Below are 23,400 nucleotides of genomic sequence, written 5' to 3'. Positions count from 1 at the left end.
TTAGCAAGTTCTCTTAGAATATGGGCTTTGGTTTATAAGAGACATTTTATCAAAAAGTAAGAAAAATATTTTTCTAAGTTTTTTATTTCTGTTTTTACTTATATAGAAGGAGTGAAAAAAAATCTACAGTATGAAAAGTAATTTTCCTCAAATTTAATTAAAGAGAAAAAAGAGCAAGATCAGGTTTTAGGGAGTCAAACACAAATATTCAATGTTGAATTGCAGTTTTCATCTAATCTGAAATCGGCATCTAGGTGAAATTCATTACTATAGAAGTCTGAAGGTCTGAAGACAAAGCCAGAGCTAGACACCTTAGGCTCTCTTTCTAAAACAAAGCCAGAAACAGAATATCCTGAGAAGTAATTATCCTGAAAAGGCCTGAAAGACTGCTTAGTGTTAGTCACTGAAGCTTACCTTATCTGGCTTGCCTGAACTCTTGAGGTACCTAATTCTCACCCCTGACTGGGAGTTTGGGCTGGCAGCTTCAGGGCTAAGCTTTAAATTTTGGATACCCAAATTAGGGTGCACTAATTCCATCTTAAATTTCCACATGCAGACAGGGTAACTATAAATCCCTTTCAGTAATATGCACATAGAATCATATCACTAGGCTGAAATGAAACTTTACTAAGACTGATGGACACAATCCTTTAGTTAAAAAAGCTCTAACAAAGAGCTCATGTCTTTAGGAAACAGTCACAGACTATTCCTCAAAGGGACATGTCACTGCCCAAAATAACATGTGAGATTATTCTAAGATCATTGCTAAAGAGGAGTTTGGCAGAACACTGCTTTAGCACAAGTGAACCAGAAAGAGTGAGAATGTGTGAGGTCTATCACCCAAAAAATCAAAGGTGAGCAAAGTAGAGGACAATAATTCGAAGGTCACAAGTGATCTGTAAGAACATTAGGCCCTTCTTCTATAAGGCTGCTGCCAGCTCATGAGGTGTTGGCTTATAATGAATCATTACTGCTAAGGTTCTCAGCACACAACTCTTGTTATAAGGCTATTGCATTTTATCCTACTTCCAATTCTAGTCCTCCAGGTAATTCCAGTCCTCTGGTGTGGTATTTCAGTGTTCTTTTGCTTGACAATGATTTTCTTAATAGAGAACTGGCAGTATGGAAAGTTTGAGTCAAATAGATTCCATGTTTTCTTCTGTATTTTCTTAAAAACAAGAAATTTAAATGGAACACAGCCAAAGAATTTTGTAGCTGAGCAAATTAGTATCACTGAATCTTTAGAAGTTGGGAAAGACCTATAAGATCATTGAGTAAAATATCTACCAGCAGCAAGTAGAATAAAAACCCCAACACACTGCTGTGCACTTGTTTAGCAGTATTTTATATTCACATGCCAGTCACTGCTTGGACTCTGTACCCAAAGTCACAACAGTCAGCATGGGTTTATACCAGAAGTACCAAAACTCAGTGCTTCTGAAGTGGTGCTAATGCAACCATTCCCTGTGGGACTAGGAGAGATACATTACAACCAGTATTTTCAGTCTGAATGCAGCTTAAAAGCATGTTATTAAATGATATATTTAAACAGTCTAATGCTTCTGTAATTAGAAATTGTCAAAAAAATACTGAAAAGCTGAAACCAGTACTATTTTTTTCAGATTGCCCCTAAAAACGATAAAGCAAAAGTCAAATGAAAGAAAGCATTTTGCAGCTTTACTGCAATGCATGCAATCCTAGAATAATTTTAAATAATCTAATGGCCAAGTAAAATAAGAACCTTGCAAATCCACTCCATGCAGAAAATAGATAATTGCTTATAGCTACTGCAAGCCTGGGCTGAAGGGCTACCCACACTAGTAAGTGCACATAAGGCAAAAACCATAGGAAATAGTACTTATTCACTACAGGTCACAGATTAGCCCCTTCTCTGTAACTCAGGAATTTCAAGCTCACTTTAATCTAGTGTAATTGAGCTAACCAGTTCTTACATTAAAAAGTAATGATTAAGTTAAATTTCTTGCAGACTTTCTGTACCTAAAACAAACATGCAGTATGCCTCTGGCAAAGAAGGATACTAATTATAGGATTGACTCATAAGATGAAAGGTTGCACAAGTTACTACTAGAAACTGAAGTATGGTAAGCTGCTTTGAAAAAACACATTGAAATTCTCATAGTCTGCAGTTGAGAATTTAATGTTCTAACTGTACTTAACAGTGTCAAGAAACAAAACCAAATATGCCTGCAAACTACTTGTTCACATTTTAGATGAACAAGCTAGAAGTGAATAGTGATTACTTCATCATTTTTAAAATGTAATAAAGAAGTGAGCTCTACAGTGAGTTTTTATTACATGAAAGCATGTGAAATTAAGTATCTTTGGTCATTCAGCTTTCTTTTATTATATAAAACATGGTCTTACAATGGGTATTCGAGGATTCATTGCTTGACTTCACTCTTAATGCAACAATTTATTCACTAATTTAACAGGAGTCATAAAAGAAACACATCTCCAAGGCTTCAGACATCTCTGGGAAAGGATAGGCAAGTTCAAAAGTAGTTTTGCATTTCCAGCTGCAGCTTTCCCTGGGATTAGCAGATAGAGTTGCCAGCTGTGAGTTAGAACAAAGGTACAAAATATGCCCTATGCGTTGTGGTGAACTGATCAGGTACAACCTTCTGAAGGCCAGATGGGTATTGCTTATGTGAACTCCTGTTATCAGCTGCATGAGCTTGGGATGGGAATTCATGAAATATATGAAATTTGATTCAATTTATTTTAAAAATCACTTGCTGACATTTCTACTTTCATTTTAAGATATATACTTTCCATCATATTCTAACAAGAAACAAGGAATGCATTTTCCAAGAACACTGTGGAATACTGTGTTGTCTCTAAAATACATTAATACATGCTTTAGTAGATAAAAATGAATTGCATGTAATTAGTGCAATTTTCAAGCTGAAACTAGACAGCCAAGGCCACTTTGAGCACTTCAGCTTGGCCAAACTTCACATCTACTTTAACTGGATTATGACCATATATATTTTATATATTACATTTCCAGAGATTATGAACAAGTAGTGTTAAAAAAAGACATTTCTATTCCTAATTTATGCTATGATTTCCATCTGTATTATGGAGCTATTTACATTATATTTGCTCACTCTGAAATAATTTAATATTTATATTGCTAACATCTTACTAAGTAGGGATTGCTAACACTAATCTAGATTTTATATTAGATAGATGGTTTTCTTAAAAAGTTTTAAACTTTAGTATTCAAAATTTTCTGTTCTTTCCCCCCAGTCATAATAAATGAATGGTTTCAGGTGGTTCAGAAATTATAATTTGTTTTCCATTATTTTCCTTTCTGTACATTCTCTGCCAACAACAAATGTGGTAGGAGTTTATGCCACAACCTTCTCATCTCAGTAAGTGCACTAATGTGGCTCCCTCTTCACTATTCATTAATTTGTTTTTGTAATATCTGAAAATTCCTTGTCTGAGATCTGTTACTCTGTCAGCACAGACAAATCAGTCATCCTCGTCAAAAGGATTAAAAAGGGATAAATGAGAACAATATAGATACATTGTGTTATCTAGGAAAGCAAACTGAAAAAAAACACAATTCTGTTCTTAACATGTATCTTAAAAAGTTTACAATAACACTTAAATTTACGATTCTGAAATTATTTTTAGCAGACAAAAATGACAACTGTCACTCCTATGGGCCACTGGCAACATTCACCATGCTGAAATACATAATAGTTAAAAGCAATGGAAGACAAATTCCCTCTTCTCAGAAATCTAGCCTTCCATGTCAAAGAATACAAACTGGCAGGAAGGAAAATTCTTGTAAAGATCCAGAGATTAGTGTAATGCAGGTATTAAAGAAATGATCCATGTCCTCAATAATAACCACCAAGTGCTTTGGTAGGTCTTCAGTCGACAAAGCCCACCCAGTTCTTAACTCAGAACTTAAAGGAGAGGGATGTAGAATGACAGGAGATGTTTGGCTGTGAGCAATGAAGCCTTTTGTAACTGCAGCAGCATCTGTGAGAGACAACCAGCACAAGTGTGGGACACAAGCTCATCCAGTTCTGGAAGAGAAAACCTTATGGCTGCATCCCACTGGTGTTACATCCCAACAAAGCCTGCACAAAGTAACAGCAGGAAAGGACTAGGAAAGAACTAGGCTTTTCCTGTTTGGTATTTTTCCTCTGTTGCACAAGCTACAGCGTTCCTTCATATGTAAAAACTCTTCAGTATGGAACTTTTTACATATCTTTTCATCCAGAAGAACATGTCACAATCCATCTCACACAACCCTAATTATGGAAACCTGTGTGAAATCAATCTAACAAACCATGTTTTGTCAAAAGAAAAATCACATATTAAAATTACCAGATGAAGTTAAAGGAAAGGTTTAACAATTTGTTGGGACAGAGAAAAGGAAGTTCTCAAAAGCAAGTTCTCTAAAGCCTCCAGAAAGAAATCCTACCAAGACATATGCATTAAAATCCAAATTTTGTTTGGCTTTGTATTTCTGCTGCAAACTCTGTTACTGAACCATACCCTGGTCTTGCATACTCCACAGAAATATTTATTTGTATATCAAGGATATTTTGTCTTTTTACACAGAAAATATTTGCATTTCAGAAGTGTAAATGCAATTATAATGAGGGAAACACAAGAAGACAAAACATTTCTGAATTAAAAGGGGCTAAACCCACACCAGTCAACACAGCAAAATGTCTTCTAGTGATTCTTTTGTGTAGATTCATTCCCTGATGTAGAGGATTACTCATTATAGTGCATGAAGCAATGCATTTAACCTTTGCAAAGCCTTTACAGTGTCATATTCAGCTTTTTAGGTTTCCATTGGATATTATCAACAGACCTCCTTTATGACTTGCTGGTCAGTCTCAATGCATCTAATAATACAAAAGCAGTAACAACCAAACAGAGGACTGCCCATTATTTGAGATTAAAGAGCAGAATAATTGGAAGAGAAAGTCTGACCCAACCACCTGTACTTTACACACAGGAAGTAGGGAATAGAGTTGAGTTGATTAGTCAGAAAATAATTTAAATGGAAATTCACTATTTTATATCCTGAATTGTACTTCAAAAACTCAAATTCTTAACTGTTTGAACAATTTCTAATCAAAAAAAAAGCACAGTCTTACTGGTATACTTTCATCAGGATATCCAAACAGGAAACAGAGCAGATATGCTTTTCCCCTCATTTTAAAAAGCTGTGAGTAGTAAATTAGATTCTATTATTTAACCATGACTGGGTTGCAGTCAGAACGTGAAAATTATAAACACTCTAATGATCTCAACAAGCAATCTTAGAGCCTGTTGAACTGTATTGAACTGCATTGCAACTTGCTATTCCGAGAAGGCATGAAACCAGGATCTCAAACAGGCCCAGGCCCTGCAGTGCCAAGCAGGCAACACCTGGGCTGCACCCTCAGCACTGGAACACCCCCGGGACAGGAACGCACTGGAGGTGCAAGAACCAAAGAGTAACAGAGGGCAGCCAACACCCAGTCACTACTCATGGCAAGGGAAGAATTCTGCACTCAAAGAAGTCACCAAGAAAAGGACACCCAGACATGATCCCAACCTGCTCTGCTGAGTTTGCCATCAGACACGGAACAGACTGCTCAGAGGTGAGCAACAGAGCAATTAGCGCCTAGATCCTGACGGCTTCGGGGCCAGCTGAGCACGTAACTGCTCAGCGTTGCAAAAGCCGGTGAATATCACTGAAGGGTACAGAGAAATCTGGAGGTGCCTCCTTAAATTCCAATTCCATTACCTCTTGGATCAGCTGTGATAGAGAAAGGGGTCTGTATTGTCCAATTACACATCTGATTAGAGCGTCCTGCTCAGTCCAAACATATGTACTTCCTTCCAGGGCAGTCAGGGCAAAGCAGGTAAATAAAACTTTTGGCCTAAACTAAAGTGGCAATGTGTCCAAGCCTCCTGGGCCCAGAATTAGTGGAATACTCCTGGAGACCAAATGAATTGCTGTAGTTCCCTTGGGCTTTTAAATGTTTGCACAGTTAGGTAGCTGTCAAGCAGGACAGCTGGTGATGCAATTTTGGAGTCAGAATCCTGGGTCTGTTTGAATATTTACGCCTTACATACCTCTAGATACTTGACAGGGATAATGTTACCTATACTGAGATACCCCTAAAGCATTTGCTACCAGCCTAGATCTTTCAGTTTGTAGCTTGAACTGAGGTACTTGAAACACACTCAGTGAAATGAAATTTCACTGTGCAAAGAAATCTAAGTTAGACTTTAGGTAGCAGGCACAAAATAAGGACCCTGCTTATTGCCATTGTAAGAGCTTCAGAGAAGATAAAGAAATTTCAAACACTCATTACTTGAGGTTACTGTAGACTTTTATAATAGAGCAGATATGCTATACTGAGGACTTCTGTTCTACAGAAGTTACTAGTAAGTGAATCAATTCATTGGAAGAGCCCTCACACCTACAGTTTTACAGAATTAAGCTGAAATAGATGTGATTAGAAATCTTTCTCATAAAACAAATTTTTCACTGAAAAAAAATTAAACTGAGTAATAGAAAACATTTAAGGATAGTACAACAAAGTGGACAGAAGTTCAACACTTTAAACTGATTGGATGCCCTGAGAGTGTCAGCTTCCAAATCTTGATTCCTTGGTAAATCCTTGCTAAATTCCTTGGTAAAGTGTCTGGCTCACTTTACAGAAATTCTGTTAGGTTTGGGAGTTGAACTTCCTTTCCATGCCATTTCAATTCATAAGCTAAATTTTCTTCTATTGGAAATTCGTAGCGGTTTTTTGGTTTGTTTAGGCTTGGTTTTATTTTTTATTTTCCTTTTTTTTTTTTTTTTTAAAAGGCATAGACAGGATAGCAGATAGAAACAAGAGAAATACTTCTGACCATTTCTGTCTACTACCCATAATACATATGTAATGTTAACAAGCTACATAATGAAGTGCTTCCATACATATAGGCACAGAAATGAGAGGTACATGCAAGGAAAGTTGATGAGAGTAAGCTGGGAAAGTTTTAGAACATGATTAAACTGCAATGCATTTGAATTTCCATTAAGTAACACTTCAGAACTATTTAAACTCATTTTAGTGGTAACATCTCTGTTAATAAAATAGAGAAAAATCTCCCCTCTTTTTTTTATGACTTTTTTTAGAAGAGGAGCCCAACATATAAATTCAGAACAGTAAGAAAAGGAGCTGTTTGACTCTAAGTTATACATGAACCCTAAAGGGTCAGAAACAACTCAATTACCAAGGACAATGAACTAAAAACATTTAGGTTTTCTAAATTAACTCTCTCTATGATGAGTGAAAGAAATGAAATTGTAATAAAACTTTTTAAGACATGAATAGCAATTCTCATCTCTCTTAAACACCTCGTGGAATTTGTTTCAGACTTCCTGAAGATAAGTTACTCTATCATCAGGTCACATATGGAAAATATCAGACTGACTTACTACATTTTTACAGAAGTCTACATTTCAGTTTTGAAACAATGGGAAGGCAATGTCTCTGTAATAAAACAGTAATGATATTTATAAGCTAATGATGCTATTATCTGTACTTAAATTAGCTATCACTGCTCATGAATGTTGTAAAAGGTTTATGCAATATTCCAGCTGCTTTCTATCACAGCGTTCAAAATGGCAAAGAGGACTATGAGAGATGCTGTTAGGTAATCTCAAATCAGAACAGATACTGAAATAAGAAGGGGATATATGTTGGAACGGAACCAAATAATTAAGAATTAATTAAGAATTAATTAAGAATAATTTCACTTGCTATATACTTTCAGATGCCATTTGCCTCATGCACATAAGCAGACTTCCTTGAAAGGCTGCTTTGCATTAGTAACACAAAGTTTACTGCACAAAGCAACCAAATAAAATTACAGAAAAACTCAATTGATGGAAAAACATTATCTGGAGCCTGACAGCTTTAAAATCACAAAATTCTGGAAACAGAAAGAAGAAAGTGACACAAATAAATTAAAAATCCACTATATAAACAGTGGAATTAATGTGGAATTGAATGTCATCCAAAAGTTACTCTCAAGTTAAAAAGCTGTACTTATGTTTAATGAAATAATATAAAAAGTTTCAGCAAAGCTGAGACAGTGGGATTTTTTCTGTTTTACCACTAGTGAAATTATTTTACAGAATACGCATGTAGCCAGCAAGCTTCCAGCTTACAAAACAATGCAAGTTATAACCATGAAGACTGCAATTTCTAGCTTTTCAGCTTCTTTGTTCTGATGTTTAGTCCTTGCATACTCCCAATACCCATTACACTCACAGGAAAGTTTACAAAGTCAAAGATCCTAATCTTGTTAATGTAAATAAGTAGATCTAAGTGAAATCTTGCTTTTCCTTCACCATCTACTTTTAACACGAGGAAGAAGGAAACAACACCAGATTTTGTCCCTAAATAGTACTTTTCATTACTGAAACATACCTTTTAGATTTGAAGAGTGACACTCAGCTTCAGAACACTTATATTTAGTTCCCTGATAAAACAATACTGTAAACTTACAGAAAGTAACTAATAAAAAAAAATCTACACAAGAAAACTGTAAAGGGAACTTGGTGATCAACCTTAGTTAAGGCAGTCAAAACGTCATAGGAGCTCCTTAAAGGAACAAAATTTAAAGATATGGATGCTTCAAGAAAATGTTTTCACATTTAATGATCTTCTTTATGTATTTTGTCTCAACAAGCCATAGTCCCTACTTTTATTCCACACCTTAGTAAAAAACTGTTTCTTTTCTAGTTTTAGACATTCTTTATGATTGAAATCAATCTGGTTCATGGCAAAGAAGCAATTTTAGACCTGATTGCCAGTTTATTTCAAATGCACATGATGTTACAATCAAAGTGCAGATATGTCCACTGCTGTGACTTACTCAACGAAACATTTCTGCTTCATTGAAGCAAAGAATGTGTTTATTTCCTGGAACATGCAGAGGCTAGTTTCCCAAGCTCCACATGGAATGGTATCCCTCCCCCATCCTGTCTCCCCCAGATTCCCATGCTCCTTGATCTATGCCATGAAGACAAGCAGAAATAGTCATGGAGAAGGAAGAACTAATTTGGCTGGAAAACCTGTGCAATTTTTCACAATGCAAAAAATTAGTATTTTTATAAATGTTTATAAGTGTGGTTACTAGAGGAGGAAAAAAGCAAAGTCTGGAAAAAACATGTCTGTTCTTTTGGTGGTTGGTTGGCTGTAAAATACTGCCTCGTGCCTAGGTGTTAATTTTCTCATTTCCTCGACTCTCTCGATTAATTCCAAATTAAATGTTTGTACAGCCAAATTATACACTGAATTTGAACATAAAAGGGGAACATCACTGATTTTAGATTGATACAGAAAAGAACATTAATGTGGAAGTTCTAGGAATTATTTTTGTAATAAATCTCAAAAAAGGTCCGTGGCCCAGGCTCTTCTGCTTAGTAGAAAGCCTGCCCAGAAATTAAGGATTTTTGTGACTCTGGGGCTTCTCTGCATTTTGAGTTGAACAATACAAAAGGAACCACTTGTAAGAAAATCTGACATAATAATTCTCTTGCTTCAATTTTAATCTGCCATCTTCTTATGACTGAAAGAAGATAAGTATGATTTCTAATGGTGGTTGGGCTTTTTTTATTGTTTGTTTGTTTGTTTATTTTCCAAGACAGACTAGCTGAAAACATAATGGTTGTTCCAAAAAAGCAATGGTATCATCAGAAAATCTTCTCGTTACCTGAACCATTCCCACATCTCTCCTTAACTTGGGCCACCACAAGTGGTTTGAGGTCAATGAGCTCATTAGACTTAAAAATAACCTTTAGAAGGGAGTTATTTTAATTCTTTTCCTATCACAGATAGATTCACAGTCCAGCTTACTGAGCAGTTTTGGTAATAGTTTAAGCATAACCGTGGGGAAAGCACAGCAGTGGCCTGAGCAGACAGGAGAGTGAACTCTGCAAATCTAAACTGGTACTGAGAAAAAAATCATTAAACCATATCAACATTACTGTTTCAACACTTTTGGACAGTCTATATTACCTTCTATTTTACATCTATGATAAATTCTAATTCCACTCTAGTACACCAGTTCAAAGAATTCATATTCTGTCATTCAGATGAGAAAAAAAAATAAGTCTTCAGGTGAGAAAATGTCTTCTGTTTACACAGTGAGCATAAATCACAATTTTAAGAACATGCTTTCAATTCTAATGTTTAGATGCTGACCAAATACATAAGATTGGTCTGTACAGTTTATTTACCTGAACTAAGTAAATTAAAATATAACTATATAATTGTGTATTTAATTGTCTGGCATTTTAAAAACACACATAAGTCATTGTGTCCCCCTTTAAAGTTTGCACAAAGGTGATAGCAATTCTCCTGGCCTCTAATACTCTCTTTACTTGTTCATTATAGAATCCTTTCAACTTTGCCTCCAGCAATTCACAAACTCATTTTTTCATGAGTAAATATTTAAACCAGATCTGTTTTAAAATGTCTACAGAAAGGAGATAAAAGCAAGTATTTAGATTTATAGCTAACTGGGTAATAATCAACTGCTACTAGAAAGAATTTGATCCATGTCTCAGCTTTAACATGAACCTCTAGTCCAGGGAGGGGGCTGTGAGCCTTTGTGCCCTTATGGTAATGTTCTTAAGCAAACAAAAGGTTTCCACACACCTTGGAGGACAATTAATTCATTGAAACAGGACATTTAAACTTTTCCTTTTCATCTGTAACATAAGAGCTAGCTGCACTAATATTTGACTTTCAGTTTCACAGTGGAAAGAGAGAAGGATAAGAAAGGCAGAGAATTAGAACTTAGTCCTCTGATCATTGAGAGCTTGTCCCACACACTTAATGGTCTGTCTCCACTTAGCTTCAAGTAATGCAGTCTTAACTATCAAAATATATCCATTATTGAAATAGACCACTTACATTTTCAGCATTACATGTAAAATGTTCCACACATTTTTTTATGTACCCTTGCAGAATCATAGTTTTACTAACACCTAAATTTCCCCCTATTTAACGCTAAGGAAAACTCCAAAGTACTTCAGTTCATTTAGGGACTGTTGTAGGAAAAAATTCCTAGGCTGCTTGAGGAAGGCATATACACTTTCCAAAACTGAGGCAGCTGCTGTTAGTGCCTGAAGAATCAACACACAAATTCTGAACAAAAGCCTTCTGAAAACCACTGCAACATATGGCAACTGTACTTCATGTAGGATTTCTGTTATTTAGAATTTTAATGGGCAGTTACTATGCAAATAAGAAACATTTTAATGATTTCAAACCTTTTATTATTGCTTCTGTAAAAGCTAGAAGTACTTGCCAATTCTCACAACTTTGCTGTTACCACTTCTGTCATTTAGCCAAAGGTGGTGTGCCAGCCATGAGAGTAGGGAATGAAAATGTCTCTAATCTGGATTTGCCACTGCAGCTTGTGCCAGAGAAAATGCTCTTTTCCATGGGTTGCCTGTTGTCCATTTAAAATGAGTAATAGCTTCCTAATGGTTCAATTTAGGATCCAAGCTCAGGCTCAATTACAAAAGCCAAATCACTATAAACTAAACAATCTGAGTTATTTCAGAAGACTTGGCAACTGTTCTTTCATCACCTTTTCAAAATAATAACTTGTGACTTTGAAAAATATGAAATACACAAGTCACTAACTACAGTCAAAGGCGAATGATAAGGCAGATAACCTTCTTTGATTATGCTAGAGAACAGAATTCATGTTTGAAGAGCACACTTTCTTAGAGGGGAACAAAGAAGAAAAGAGAAAAAAACATGTAAAATGAATTTATGACTTAGAGATCCTCCATTAGAATGACATTGTTGCACTTTACATTTCAATAACTTTCTTTTTTTTTTTTTTTGTAGATTAAAAATGAGTAAAAACAGATGAAGGGGATAATACTGATTTTGCCCAGTTGAAGGAATTAAAATACATACACATATGAAATGGCATGTCTATACTCTGTCTAGAAATAACTTCTGCAACTCATTGAATTTGAGTGATTTACTTCAATAAGTTGAGATCAGCATTTCATTCTTGGCATTGAACCCAACAGTGTTTGATATGAAGAACATTCTTTCTAAACACTCTGAGATATTGTCTAGACTACAAAAATACTTAAACATTTTTGAATTTACTTTCTAGGCTTATGTTATACACGGGCATGAGTTACTGCTGCAAACACTAGAACTTATTTGACTTATTCTCTGATTTACTGGCTTTGAGTCTTGCAGTCCTTAAAAGTAAAAGTTTTCATTGATGTGGAAAATGTTTGAAAATCTGGTTTTAGAAGTTTATTACCCAAAAGGCACTAAAACTGGGATGGAAAAAAAAGAAGGAAGTTTGGTTTGTTTGAAAAAGACTATTTAAGCAATATATGAAATGCTGAAGAAGAATTGTTTCATTGAAGTTAATACAATATAAAACTATTGAAAAATATGGGTTTAATGCACAATAGTATACTCTTGGTTCTATTTTAATTTTACACAATTTAAAAAAAAGTATATTTATAAGAAACTGTGGGTATTTATTAAAGTAGCATAAAGTATTTCAGGACCCTGGCAATTTATTCTTTCTATAAACAAATGTTCCAGTTTCAACTAGAGGAAAAAAAACTTCTAAAATATAACTTCACTATTACAGAAACAAACAAGTAACCCCAAGATTTTTTACATCATTATTTTGAATCACATGTATATTTTATTTTATAAAGTAGACAGCAATAAACACAAAAAGAATAGTTTACTCTTTTCATTGAATTAAAAACATGATGCAATGTAGACCACCAACAGTCTTGGAAGAAGTGGTAACAAGGCTTCTGCTACAGAATAAAGAGGTTCTCTCCTTTTGAAGAGATTCTAATTCTCTCATTGGCAAAAAGCAAATAGACAAACCAATTACTTACTTCCTTTTAACAGTATACAAGAATATAAAGTTATTATCTATTTGGTTCTCTCTCACTGTAACCATGGTATAAAAGTCATTTGTAAATGGATCAACAAATACCTTTTTGGATGTCAGGAAAGGATACTACCCTACCTGATAGTTTTCAGAGGGTCTAGGAAGATTGCTTTTCTTTTGGCATTAACACAGAAATTAAAAAAATCATAAGACAAGATCAGAAGTGGAATCAAGACTCCCTGACCGTGTGGTGGACAGGAATGTTTATCCACAAGGGACTGGCTATTTGTGGGAACTTCTCAATGATAGTGATGGACCTGCTGAAACGTATGAACAAAATCATTTACTAACAATGAAATTAATTTAAAAAGAGTTTGTAACTGTGATTTTTTTTCTTTTTTTGCCAGGCTTTAAAGCTAAAAGAGAAAACAGGAAAACCAGCACTTACAGTGAGGCTCATAAGGAGGAGGAGGATCACCACAAGGAACACATTCCATGTCTTGAAAGCCTCCAAGCTTGGTCTTCCTATAAAATCTAGAAGATAGAAGAATGTGAAAAAATAGTTAATTGAAACCAGTTATTATTCTTCACAAAATAATTCAGGTGTTGAAACAAAATCTTCTATAACTGCAAGTTTTGTCAATCTGAGTCTCAATGCAAACAATCAGGAAACAGAAGAAAATAAAAGTAAACAAAAGTACAGTAGCTATTAATTAATAGGACAAGACAGATTGAAAATAAATTGAGGAAAACATCTAGATCTGTTAGTCCAAATGCATGGTCTCTATAACCTTATATTCACAGAAGAAATAAACAGTTCTGGAGATTTAGGACAGAAATCAATATCCCATTTTCCACACAGATCACAACACACATTAATGACACCCATTAAGAACTTACCTTATGCAAGCTTAGTTACATGTCTAAAGACTAAAAGGGAAGTGATTGATCCACATATTACAAAGTAATTATCACCTCTAAAAATATATAACGTGCTGGATTTCAGTGACATTTTATTTAAAGACCCTTCAAGAACTTTATTACTGAGCTAATGTTTGAAAATCATACTGACTACAGTGACTGGCAAAACCCTACATTCCCAATCAGGGAACAAGAGCAGCACCAAGGAAAAGCAGAACTTTAGAATGCTGTATTTCAAATTTTTATGTATGACATCCTCTAAGAACTTACCTACAGCTCCTAATCAAATAGGTCTGTCTGTCTTCCAACCATTACAAAGTACTAAGACCGAATCAGCAGCAGTGGCCTGCTCAAGATGAGTACCTGGACTTTTCCTGTGGTAGTGGCACATTCAGTAAAAGGTACTAACTCTACTGATGTTATATTCCTAACACTGCAAATGTCATTAGAGTATGAAGCTTTTATCAGCTAATGCAAACAGCTTTCCAACTGCTCAAGAAACTCCCACTTTATCAATGTGAACAGAAACAGATCCATAGGCTTCAAGACTGAAGGGGTCACTGTGATCATTTACTCTGAACAAAATGTGTTAATATTTGTTCTTAGCTGACATGTTCACTGTAGTATATTGAAGTTGAACAATTGAGAATGGCACGTTGCAAACCCATGCTAAATAGAAATAAATAAGGCTGCTGAGAGGTAGAACGTCAGTTAAACTCTTTGGTTAGCCTGCCTGTATCCTCCATTTGTTTGGGCAGCATCTAAACTAAAGGACAGGCATGAGTAGTGGTGTGTTTTAAAGTTCTGTTGCTCAGACTATCCAGACCAGGTGTCCCGTGACTACCCTTGCCATGGCCATGACTCCCTCCCTCCTTCCTCCTGTTTCCAGCTTTGCTGCCAGAAAACTCGGGCTGTAGAAGCAGCTCTCATTTTAAAACATACCCAACACACCTATCTAGGAGACATTCTTGACTGGAATACTGAGAAGCATTCCCATGTCCTCCAGTTGAGCTTTACCTTTAATTCATGTCCTAATGTGGCTTCTTTTTTAATCCTTTCTCATTTTCCAAAATTCAGCTTATATTGTTTACAGAGGAAGAACATCTTCTCCTTGCTGACAACCAAGTAAGCCCTACAATACTTTCACATTATTATGCTATAAGAGCATAAATCAATTTACCATGTGGCTGCAGGTAGTACCAAAAGTGGTTGTGAGTAACATCTATAATGCCTGGGGCTGCACTTTCTTGTACAGTGACTTAAGCTAAGATTAGCTACCAAACCTGTACTAAGTGCTTTTAAATGAAGAGATTTCACCTCTAGATTGAGAAGGAGCAATGGCAGAAGCTTCAACAGTGTTCAGGTATTTGACAGTTGGTATTAAAAAAATTAGTTTAAAAAAAATATATATATATAAAATAAAACAGTTGAAATATAGATACTAAACAAATGTATGAACTTTTAAGCATTTCTGAAATATATACTCTGAAAATACAAAGGCTGTTACAAATCAGTTCTCATACACTACTCCTATCAGTTAAATTACCAGTTCAAAAAAGCAACAAAAATGTCTTTTTACAAATTCATGGCAGGTGTTTCTAATATCAGAACTTGGCAGCAATGTAAAGAATAGCCTTTTAGAATTCTTAAGATTTAATAGTACAAACACAGAAAATTAGTAACAGAGTTTTGGGATGACAGGACAACAAATGAAGCACAGCTCTTGATTTATAACAGTTTCAGCAAACAATTCTTTCAGATTAATTTATGATTTTCAGCTAGGATCATGCTTTATGAATTTTGAAAAAAAGAAAGGTGAAAGAAATTTCAGACAGTAAACCACAACCACTGCTTTTGACCTAAGAATCTATGTGCATGAGAATTATTAGGCATTGACCTAAGGAGGGAAAAAAATGCAAGCAAATAACGTGATAATTTTGGAAGAAGGGAGCAGTGTATGTTTTCAAATGTTTATGTGTTTATAACAATGAACTAAGTCACCAGTAACACTGTTTGAGGTATTTTGCTCAGGTGATGTACAGACAATACTTGCACAGACCAAGTAGGTAATTATCAAACCATTTTTGTAGATAATTATGCCTGCAATTCAGAAATGATGTGTTGGGATAATACAGTAAGGCCAAGATTAGAACACAGGACCTTCATACATACACAAAGGGTACCAACATTTATCCAGAAAACATGAACAAGCAATTTTAATGTAAATTGGGTTAGAATTTGTTCAAGTCTCATCTTCAGAAACAGTCTTACCCTGGTAAGCAGTCCCCACAGAGTGCATTGCTGGTGGCAGAACAGTTGGCCTTCTGAAACCTGTTAACCAAGGCACAATCCAGACAGGGCTTGCACTTCTGAAAGCCCCAGTCTTCCTTGAATCTGTTTGGCCTGCATGTCATGCACTGTGCATCCTCCCCGTATCCAAAGCCGCATTCCTGCAGGGATTAACAAGCAATAGCAAGCTATTCAGTCACTGAAAGCGTGAACAAGAAGAGAATGCTGGGATAAAATGAAGACCTGCTGTAATTATTACTGAGAGTACGTCTTTCTCGAGACAAAAGCCAGCCTTTCAGCAAGTTCAAATGCGTCTTCCACTGCTAATAATCTCCCTTACTTCTATAAGTAATACTTAGTCATCCACTTTATTCATGAAACCACTGTGTATTTGAATGATAAAGGGCTTCAAGGACTCCCACAGTTTCATTATTACTAGCTTATGGTAGAATTATTGAGCTGTCTGTTTTTTAATTAGGTCAGTCATGTGAAAGCGAAGAAACTGGGACAAGTGAAGTATGAAGGCACTTACTCAGTTACAAAAACAGCAAAGAAGCACTTTGATATTAAGGTTCATAGCTAAGGTGAACAAAGTTAATTGCCAAAGAGAGTGCATTGATCTTCAAAAGCTTAGGACTTCTGTTACCAAATAAACCAGAGCTGGCTAATGACCATCAGCTAGGCACAAAATGTTGCTTAGCCACTAAGAATCTCAAAAATTCAACCCACTAGAGCTCTAACAGTTCTCAAACTGTCAGAAAAGTTTAACAGATCTGCAGATCACAGGGAAGCACAATATTTTAGTATACAAGTAATATTGTCATGGTTGGTTATTTCTTCCAAATTTAGCAGTTTAAAGGTATCATTTCCATTCATTTGCAAAAGGGCACCTAATACAATGGACAAGCTGCAAAGATAAACACCAAGCCATATGTAAAAGTCTGGGGACTGAATCCTATGAACTGATTACCAAGAACTATCAATCAACTTCTTAGGAGCTACCAAGTTACTAGGAGCTGCTATTCCCTTTTATCATCCAAATATCCTATCAATTTTGCTCAGTAGCTGAAGTTCGATTTGCTGCATTAGAGATACACCACAAAACTGCAAGGGGAACACAACAAATTGCCAGAAAGAACTAATTAGGAAAGGCACAATATGGGGACCTTGCTCTCCTATGTATTTTCAGTGGAAGAATAGGGCATCTTCCCAGTGGGATAGCTGCAGGAAATCTTCAACTAGGGCAACTTCATAGGAGGTTTCCACCAGTTTGATGCACATAAACATGCACATGTTTGAAGCATATAAAAAACTTTTTCCAAAGTCACCAACCTAACCAAATCTGCAGAAAAAAAACAAAAGCTTTTAAATTTCAGAAACACTCTCAGATTCTCTAAGATCCAACGCACTTGGATTCTCCAAGGTTTTGTGCTGAGAAAGCATCTATGGGAGAAGCTTTGTGATCAAGCTGGCCAATAGGCCTCTAACCTGAAACGGTAAAGTAACAACAAACAACTTCAGATGCATTTTACAGGACATTCTAAGAATTTTTAATTTTCCTTTTTACTTTTACTCTTTCCTAAGAAAAAAACTTCACTCTCCACTGAGGAACAAGCCCTTAAGTATGTAGAAAATGAAAAATTTATGAAAGCAATTACAAAAAGACAGTAAAAATAGGTCCATGAACTTAGTCTCTAGATCCACAAACTTAGTCAATTTTTTTAGTTTTTGTTTTGTTTTCTTTTAGCTGAAATGTAGTTTGTTACTACTGAGTATTTTTCAGATGGAGGAGCAGACAGGGAAATCATTGCAGCTAGTAACAAAAACAAAAATCATCCTACAGTTTCATACACTGTACAGCACGGTCCTCCTGTGATATACTGCAACCATATTGAAGCTTGTAGGCAAAAAGATTTAAAAAATATAAAAATATTAATTTTCTTTCTTTACTTACCTCAGATATAGAGCATTTTATACAATTTTATTTCAAATTGACAAGTTTCTACTAGGAATCAATGTCAAAGCCATGTCAGTTTCAGCTGTATCTTCCTGTGTTAATTTTTACACTGCATTTCATTTATGTAATTGTAAGACTGTACACAAAGCTAGATGATTACCACTAGGGACTGGAACCAGACAAACTTGGGTTAGATTTTGCTCTCCCTAAGTCTAAATAAACTTTTTCATTGAATATCATTAATCTTTAACACACTCTTTCTAAATACCTACTCTTTCTAGTTAGCTTATCCAAACAGTAGCATTATGGATTATATTATACCACTCAGTTAAAAAATTTACATTTGGATCTTTTGATAAATCACTTGGAATCAGTCCCTCCCAAGTCCTATCAAACTTTCAAATATAAGGCTTGAATTAACTTAATTATAAGTTTTCCTTCCCAGACTACCTTTGAAGCTTTGGATCAAAAACAAGCAGGAAAAAAAAAAGTTAGAATTAAACACTTTAACTCACTGGCCCAAACTACCAAAGCTGAGTAAATTGTCTCTAGATCAGATCTGCTTTGCTATAGCTGGATGTATGGACACATCCTCGTGATCCTTTGCATCATGGAATGGTTTACTTTAAATTTATAAAAATGGGATGCAACATAAAGAAATCTTCTGCCCAAGGAATTTACAGTCTCCCATCTTTTCAAAGATGGTTTCTAAGTCCTTGCCAGGAATTCCACAGATACCAATTCATAACAACTAAAACTTTATGTATGTGCTTTTTCTGTTCCCATAATATTTGAGGTAGTTAACTGCCTGGCAGGTGCAAATAAATATTTAAGCTTGTAAACCAGGCAGAATTTCAAAAAGATCTGTACTCATAATTAACCACATTCCCCAAACTGAAGGATATGATTTAGATGATGGATCCAAACCCTTTGAAATCTTGGACTTTATAGTTCAGCAGTCCAGCAAAGATACAAAAAATTGACTGTTCATTTTTTATCAGTGCATGTGCAAAACTGATGTGCACCAGTTTTATCTGTGTTCTATTCACAAAGCTGTCAAGTTATATGGCTGATGAGATCTGAATAGTTCCCAACTCCCCCTCACCCTCTCCATCCTCCCACTCTTAACTTTAAAAGAGAGCTCATCTCCTGTGGCATTTGACCTCAGAACTGCAGAAAAGAGAAATAAAATTTGTAATAGTGATCAGTCAGATTTCAAAAGGACATTTTTTATTTTTGTGCCAGAAAAAAAAAAAAAGAGCACAAATATCTGCTGCTTTTATTTTTGCTGTTGCAAAGCTTTCTGTGAAGAACACTTAGCACACTCCTCCCTTTCTACTTTCCCTCTTCAATTAATAAAAATTTTCTCTCTCAAAAGATACGCAGGACAAGCCATAAAACTCAAACACTTCTTTATGAAATTGAGTTCAAGTTAACTACCAAAAAATCTTCAAAATTCAAATGCACCTCAATTTTCTTGATATCTGTACAGCTTTCACTACCACAGTAATGTGCCACCTCTTGACCTTTAATTTATGTATCTCCAGAACAACTCTGTTCAGAGGTGTTTCACTGAGGTATCAAGTGGGGTGACTGGTCAAGGCTGCCCAGGAATCTGTAGCATCCTAGCTAACAAGCTCATAATTTTGTTTCTAGCTAAAAATATTAAAAGCACAGAATAATGCAGACACTTCTTCAAGAACTACCAGGCCACTGTTAAAGTTTTCCTTCACCATGTACTACCCAAACATTGATCCAGACAGACCAACTATAAGTTGAGCAGACTATAAAGGGTACTGGAGTTAAGTGGTACGGTTTTTCCCTAAAAGTTGAATCCAACACAGACAGTAAATGAAGAGTAAATTAGATTTTAAACATTATTTCAATTAAAATAACCTCAAATTTCATTTAAAAAAATGCTTTCAGGCATCATTAAGATCATAATCTGCAAGAATATTTTAGAATTGTTTCTAGTTCCACTGATTATCCACAAACTATGTAAATCCCTAGACAACACAGCCAAAGCAGTTCCACTTATGCCATGATGATTACAGGAATACTTGGTATTCTCAAGAAAAAGTCTTCCAGGCATTAAGACACTTAATTGGTGTCGGGTCATTTAACAGGTTGTGGCACTACACTGGTGCTGGGAAATGAAGCTTTTCCTAATACCTTTGAGTACATGGCCTTTTTAAATAGCACACAGTTTTAGCTTCCTAAAGAACCTCAGGCTGTGGGTCAGCCTCTTCTAGAATCCAATAATGAGCTGGATCTATCAGCAGAAGTCTCTGAGCAGGACAGGCTGCAGCAGCATGCTGCAAACATCAGACTTAGCTGCTGTGTCAAAGTGCACAGCCAGGGTCAGAAAAGTTTCATTCTTGGTGGGGATGATTTGACATGCCTACATGCAGCTGCTCCAGTTTCCAGAAACACATGCTGGCCTCTCCTGAGCTGAGACCTGGCAGGCTTCCCCACAAGCAGCTCTCTTGCTTTGAAAATTTGAGAGTGACTGCTAAACATGGCAGCAGCTGCTCTCTTCACTGTGACAACCCGTCAGTCCCAGCACAGCACTCCGATGCTCTTGGGTGTCACATCCAGGAGAAGCTTCAAACACTACCTGCCTGTTTAATTCCTTTTCTGAGAATCATACAAGTCTTCTCTTTCCTCACCATACACCTGGTACAAGGAAGCCAGCTGTGATACACAGCCCCACCTCAGCAACCCTCAAGCTGCCTCTGTCCCAGCAGCTGTCTCTCAGGGACAGTTTTTATCTTGGCTTACGTGGTGGCAGTGCTGGCTTCAGGCACTCTCCCTTTCACCTCTTGCTTTCTATTCCTTCCTTGACATATACTGTCCCCAGTGCACTGGCTCAGCTGATAACTTTAAAAAATGATGGTGAAAGGACTGGAAGGACTTCCATTTCCATACTTTAACATCTTTAAGAAAATGGCTGAAACACCAACTACATCATTTTTTTTTTCTGCATTAACTGTGATTCATATAAATTTCAATGATATATAAGGCTTGATTTATTTCAGAAACATATATAAGATAGGATGAAAGGTTGTTACTATCAAGCCAAACCAATGACTATTCAGGCACTGGCAAACTGAAGCCACTTTAAGGATAAAAGATATTAAATGATTTGGGCTTAACTATGTGATGCTTTGCTGTGTACTAAGTGAATGAGAAATGCAATAATGCTGAGCAACATGAAGCAAACACTTCCTTCTGAATCAACACAACCATTTCAGTCTCCCACCCCAGAAGAAAGCACTGCTTAACAAAAAAAAAAGAAAAAAACATGAAAAACCAAACAAAAACCCCCAAACAACTACAAAAAAATAACATGAAACAAAGACTGCCCACACTGAAAACTAAGCTAATTCAGTGATTCAACAGCTTCACAAACATTACCAAAGACATGTTTATGAAAAGAAAAGGCTATACAGGGATTTTTTTTTAAATTAACAAATAGAAGCAAAAAAAAATGGGAAGCAGCTTTTACTCTCTTCCCCATCAATTCCATTGATACAAAAACAAATCTTCCTTTCTTCTGATGCAATTTGTTAAAAGTACTTAATAAAAATACAGTGAACATAAGTGATCAATGGATTTTAGTTCTAAGCTAATGTAACATTGCAGCATTGCTGTTAGAACAGCATGTAGGCCATCAGAAAGGAAAAGCTGAGGGTGGTACTATTTCTTTCTTATTTGTGAAGGAAAATAAATTACTTCATAAACAGTTTTGAAAAAGAGAGCCCCATTAAACTGTTACAGCAAAAGCTGAAAAGAATGGTCTAGATTCAGAATTAGTGACATAAAATAAGGCTGGTTTTTTTTCTGGTTTTGTTTTGTTTCATGCTATCAAGGGTGTCTGAAGTTGCTTAGCAATAGAGGAAGATCAATCCAATAGACTGAGCACTGGTTTGCAACCAAAATTAAAAGACTCACCATTGAATCTCAGAACAGGCAGGTTAGAAGGAACCTTGAAAGAACATCTGAAGCAAACTTTCATGGGTCAGGGACCTGATCTGAGATGATCTAGCACCCTGTCCAGTTGCACCCCAAAAGCTCCCAGTGATGGGGACTCTAGGGAAATTAATTCAGTCAAAGAATGTCCTCACTATAAAAAAAAAAGATTCTCCTGGTACAATTTGTGTCCATCACCCTTTGTATTGTCCATGTGGTGCCTTGTGAAGAGAAAGCTTCTGTTACACACTATGGCCTCTGTCTGCTCTGTTCTACCAAAATATTCCTGCATTACCACGGGCAAGTTGATTTACGTCAGTGTCTCATGTACAAATTGAGAAAGGGCAACAGCATTTCCTCATTTAGAAAGGTGAAATGCTCATAGAGTATAGCAACAAAGTAAAATATATCTAACTGAAGTTGTCAAAATAAGTATATATACATAAGTATGTAGACACATACATATATGGAGTCTGTACAGCTGGGTTTTTGCCCTGTATTTTAGTAAAGTCAGTCATGACAAGAAAAAAAATTACATATTTAGACTGTAACAGATAAAGTAATTTCTCATACACAAGATGAGAAAAGTTGGGCTTTTGAATTCAACAATACAGGCTGATGTGTTTTGTGTACAAATATAAAAATGAAACCTGTCTGTCAATTTCTTCAAACACTCAGGGGGAACTGAACCAAAAACCTCACCACTAACATTGCATTTTACTATACACTTAGACACACAATCATGCTCACACATCCAGCAGTATAGCTAGTTTTATCCAGGAGCACTAAATATTTAATAGGAAAACTGACACATTATTTAGTGTTAGAAACTGTTATTAAATATTATAAAGCATTATTATATCATTACTTTCTCATATGTAAAAAAACCCAAGCAAACAAAACTTCTCCTGGGCTGCAAATTACTTCAAGTGTATCATTAAAGGCCTCTTCCCTTTGCATTCTGACCTTTGACTTTACATTTTTGTTGCTTCAAGCTGTAGTTCTACATGACTACTTTCAACCACATTTCAGTTACAGCCACAGCATCACATCCTTCATTATGATTCACAGAGAATTGTACCTCTATTTATATAGGAAATTATGATTCCAATCACTTAGGTTTGAACAAAATCTGTTATTTCACTTCTAGTATAAAAGAAAAAGTATTACTAAGTAAGTAAGCCTATTACTGTCTGTGACAAGTAATTGCTCACATAGTGAAATTAACCAAGCATTCCCTTTTTCAAAACCACCAAACTAGTCCTAGAAGAATCAGGACTGTAAACAAAAAACCTATCAGTTTTGTA

The 23,400-nt window shown here is 35.7% G+C and overlaps 1 protein-coding gene across 3 annotated transcripts in view; it reads right to left on the bottom strand.

Moving 5' to 3' along the window:
* Positions 1 to 23,400, bottom strand: part of TNFRSF19 (TNF receptor superfamily member 19) — a 57,428-nt gene that overhangs the window by 18,971 nt on the left and 15,057 nt on the right. For all 3 annotated transcript variants that reach the window (XM_018908505.3, XM_030234770.2, XM_050980866.1), the window contains 2 exons: positions 16,147 to 16,325; positions 13,403 to 13,488 (listed from right to left, as the gene is read on the bottom strand). In XM_018908505.3, the coding sequence (XP_018764050.1) occupies positions 13,403 to 13,488; positions 16,147 to 16,325 (265 nt within the window). The remainder of the gene's footprint in view (positions 1 to 13,402; positions 13,489 to 16,146; positions 16,326 to 23,400) is intronic.

Source organism: Serinus canaria, chromosome 1 (genome assembly GCF_022539315.1).
Source record: "Serinus canaria isolate serCan28SL12 chromosome 1, serCan2020, whole genome shotgun sequence".
Lineage (NCBI taxonomy): Eukaryota > Metazoa > Chordata > Aves > Passeriformes > Fringillidae > Serinus > Serinus canaria.
This window is presented reverse-complemented; position numbering and strand designations above follow the sequence as displayed.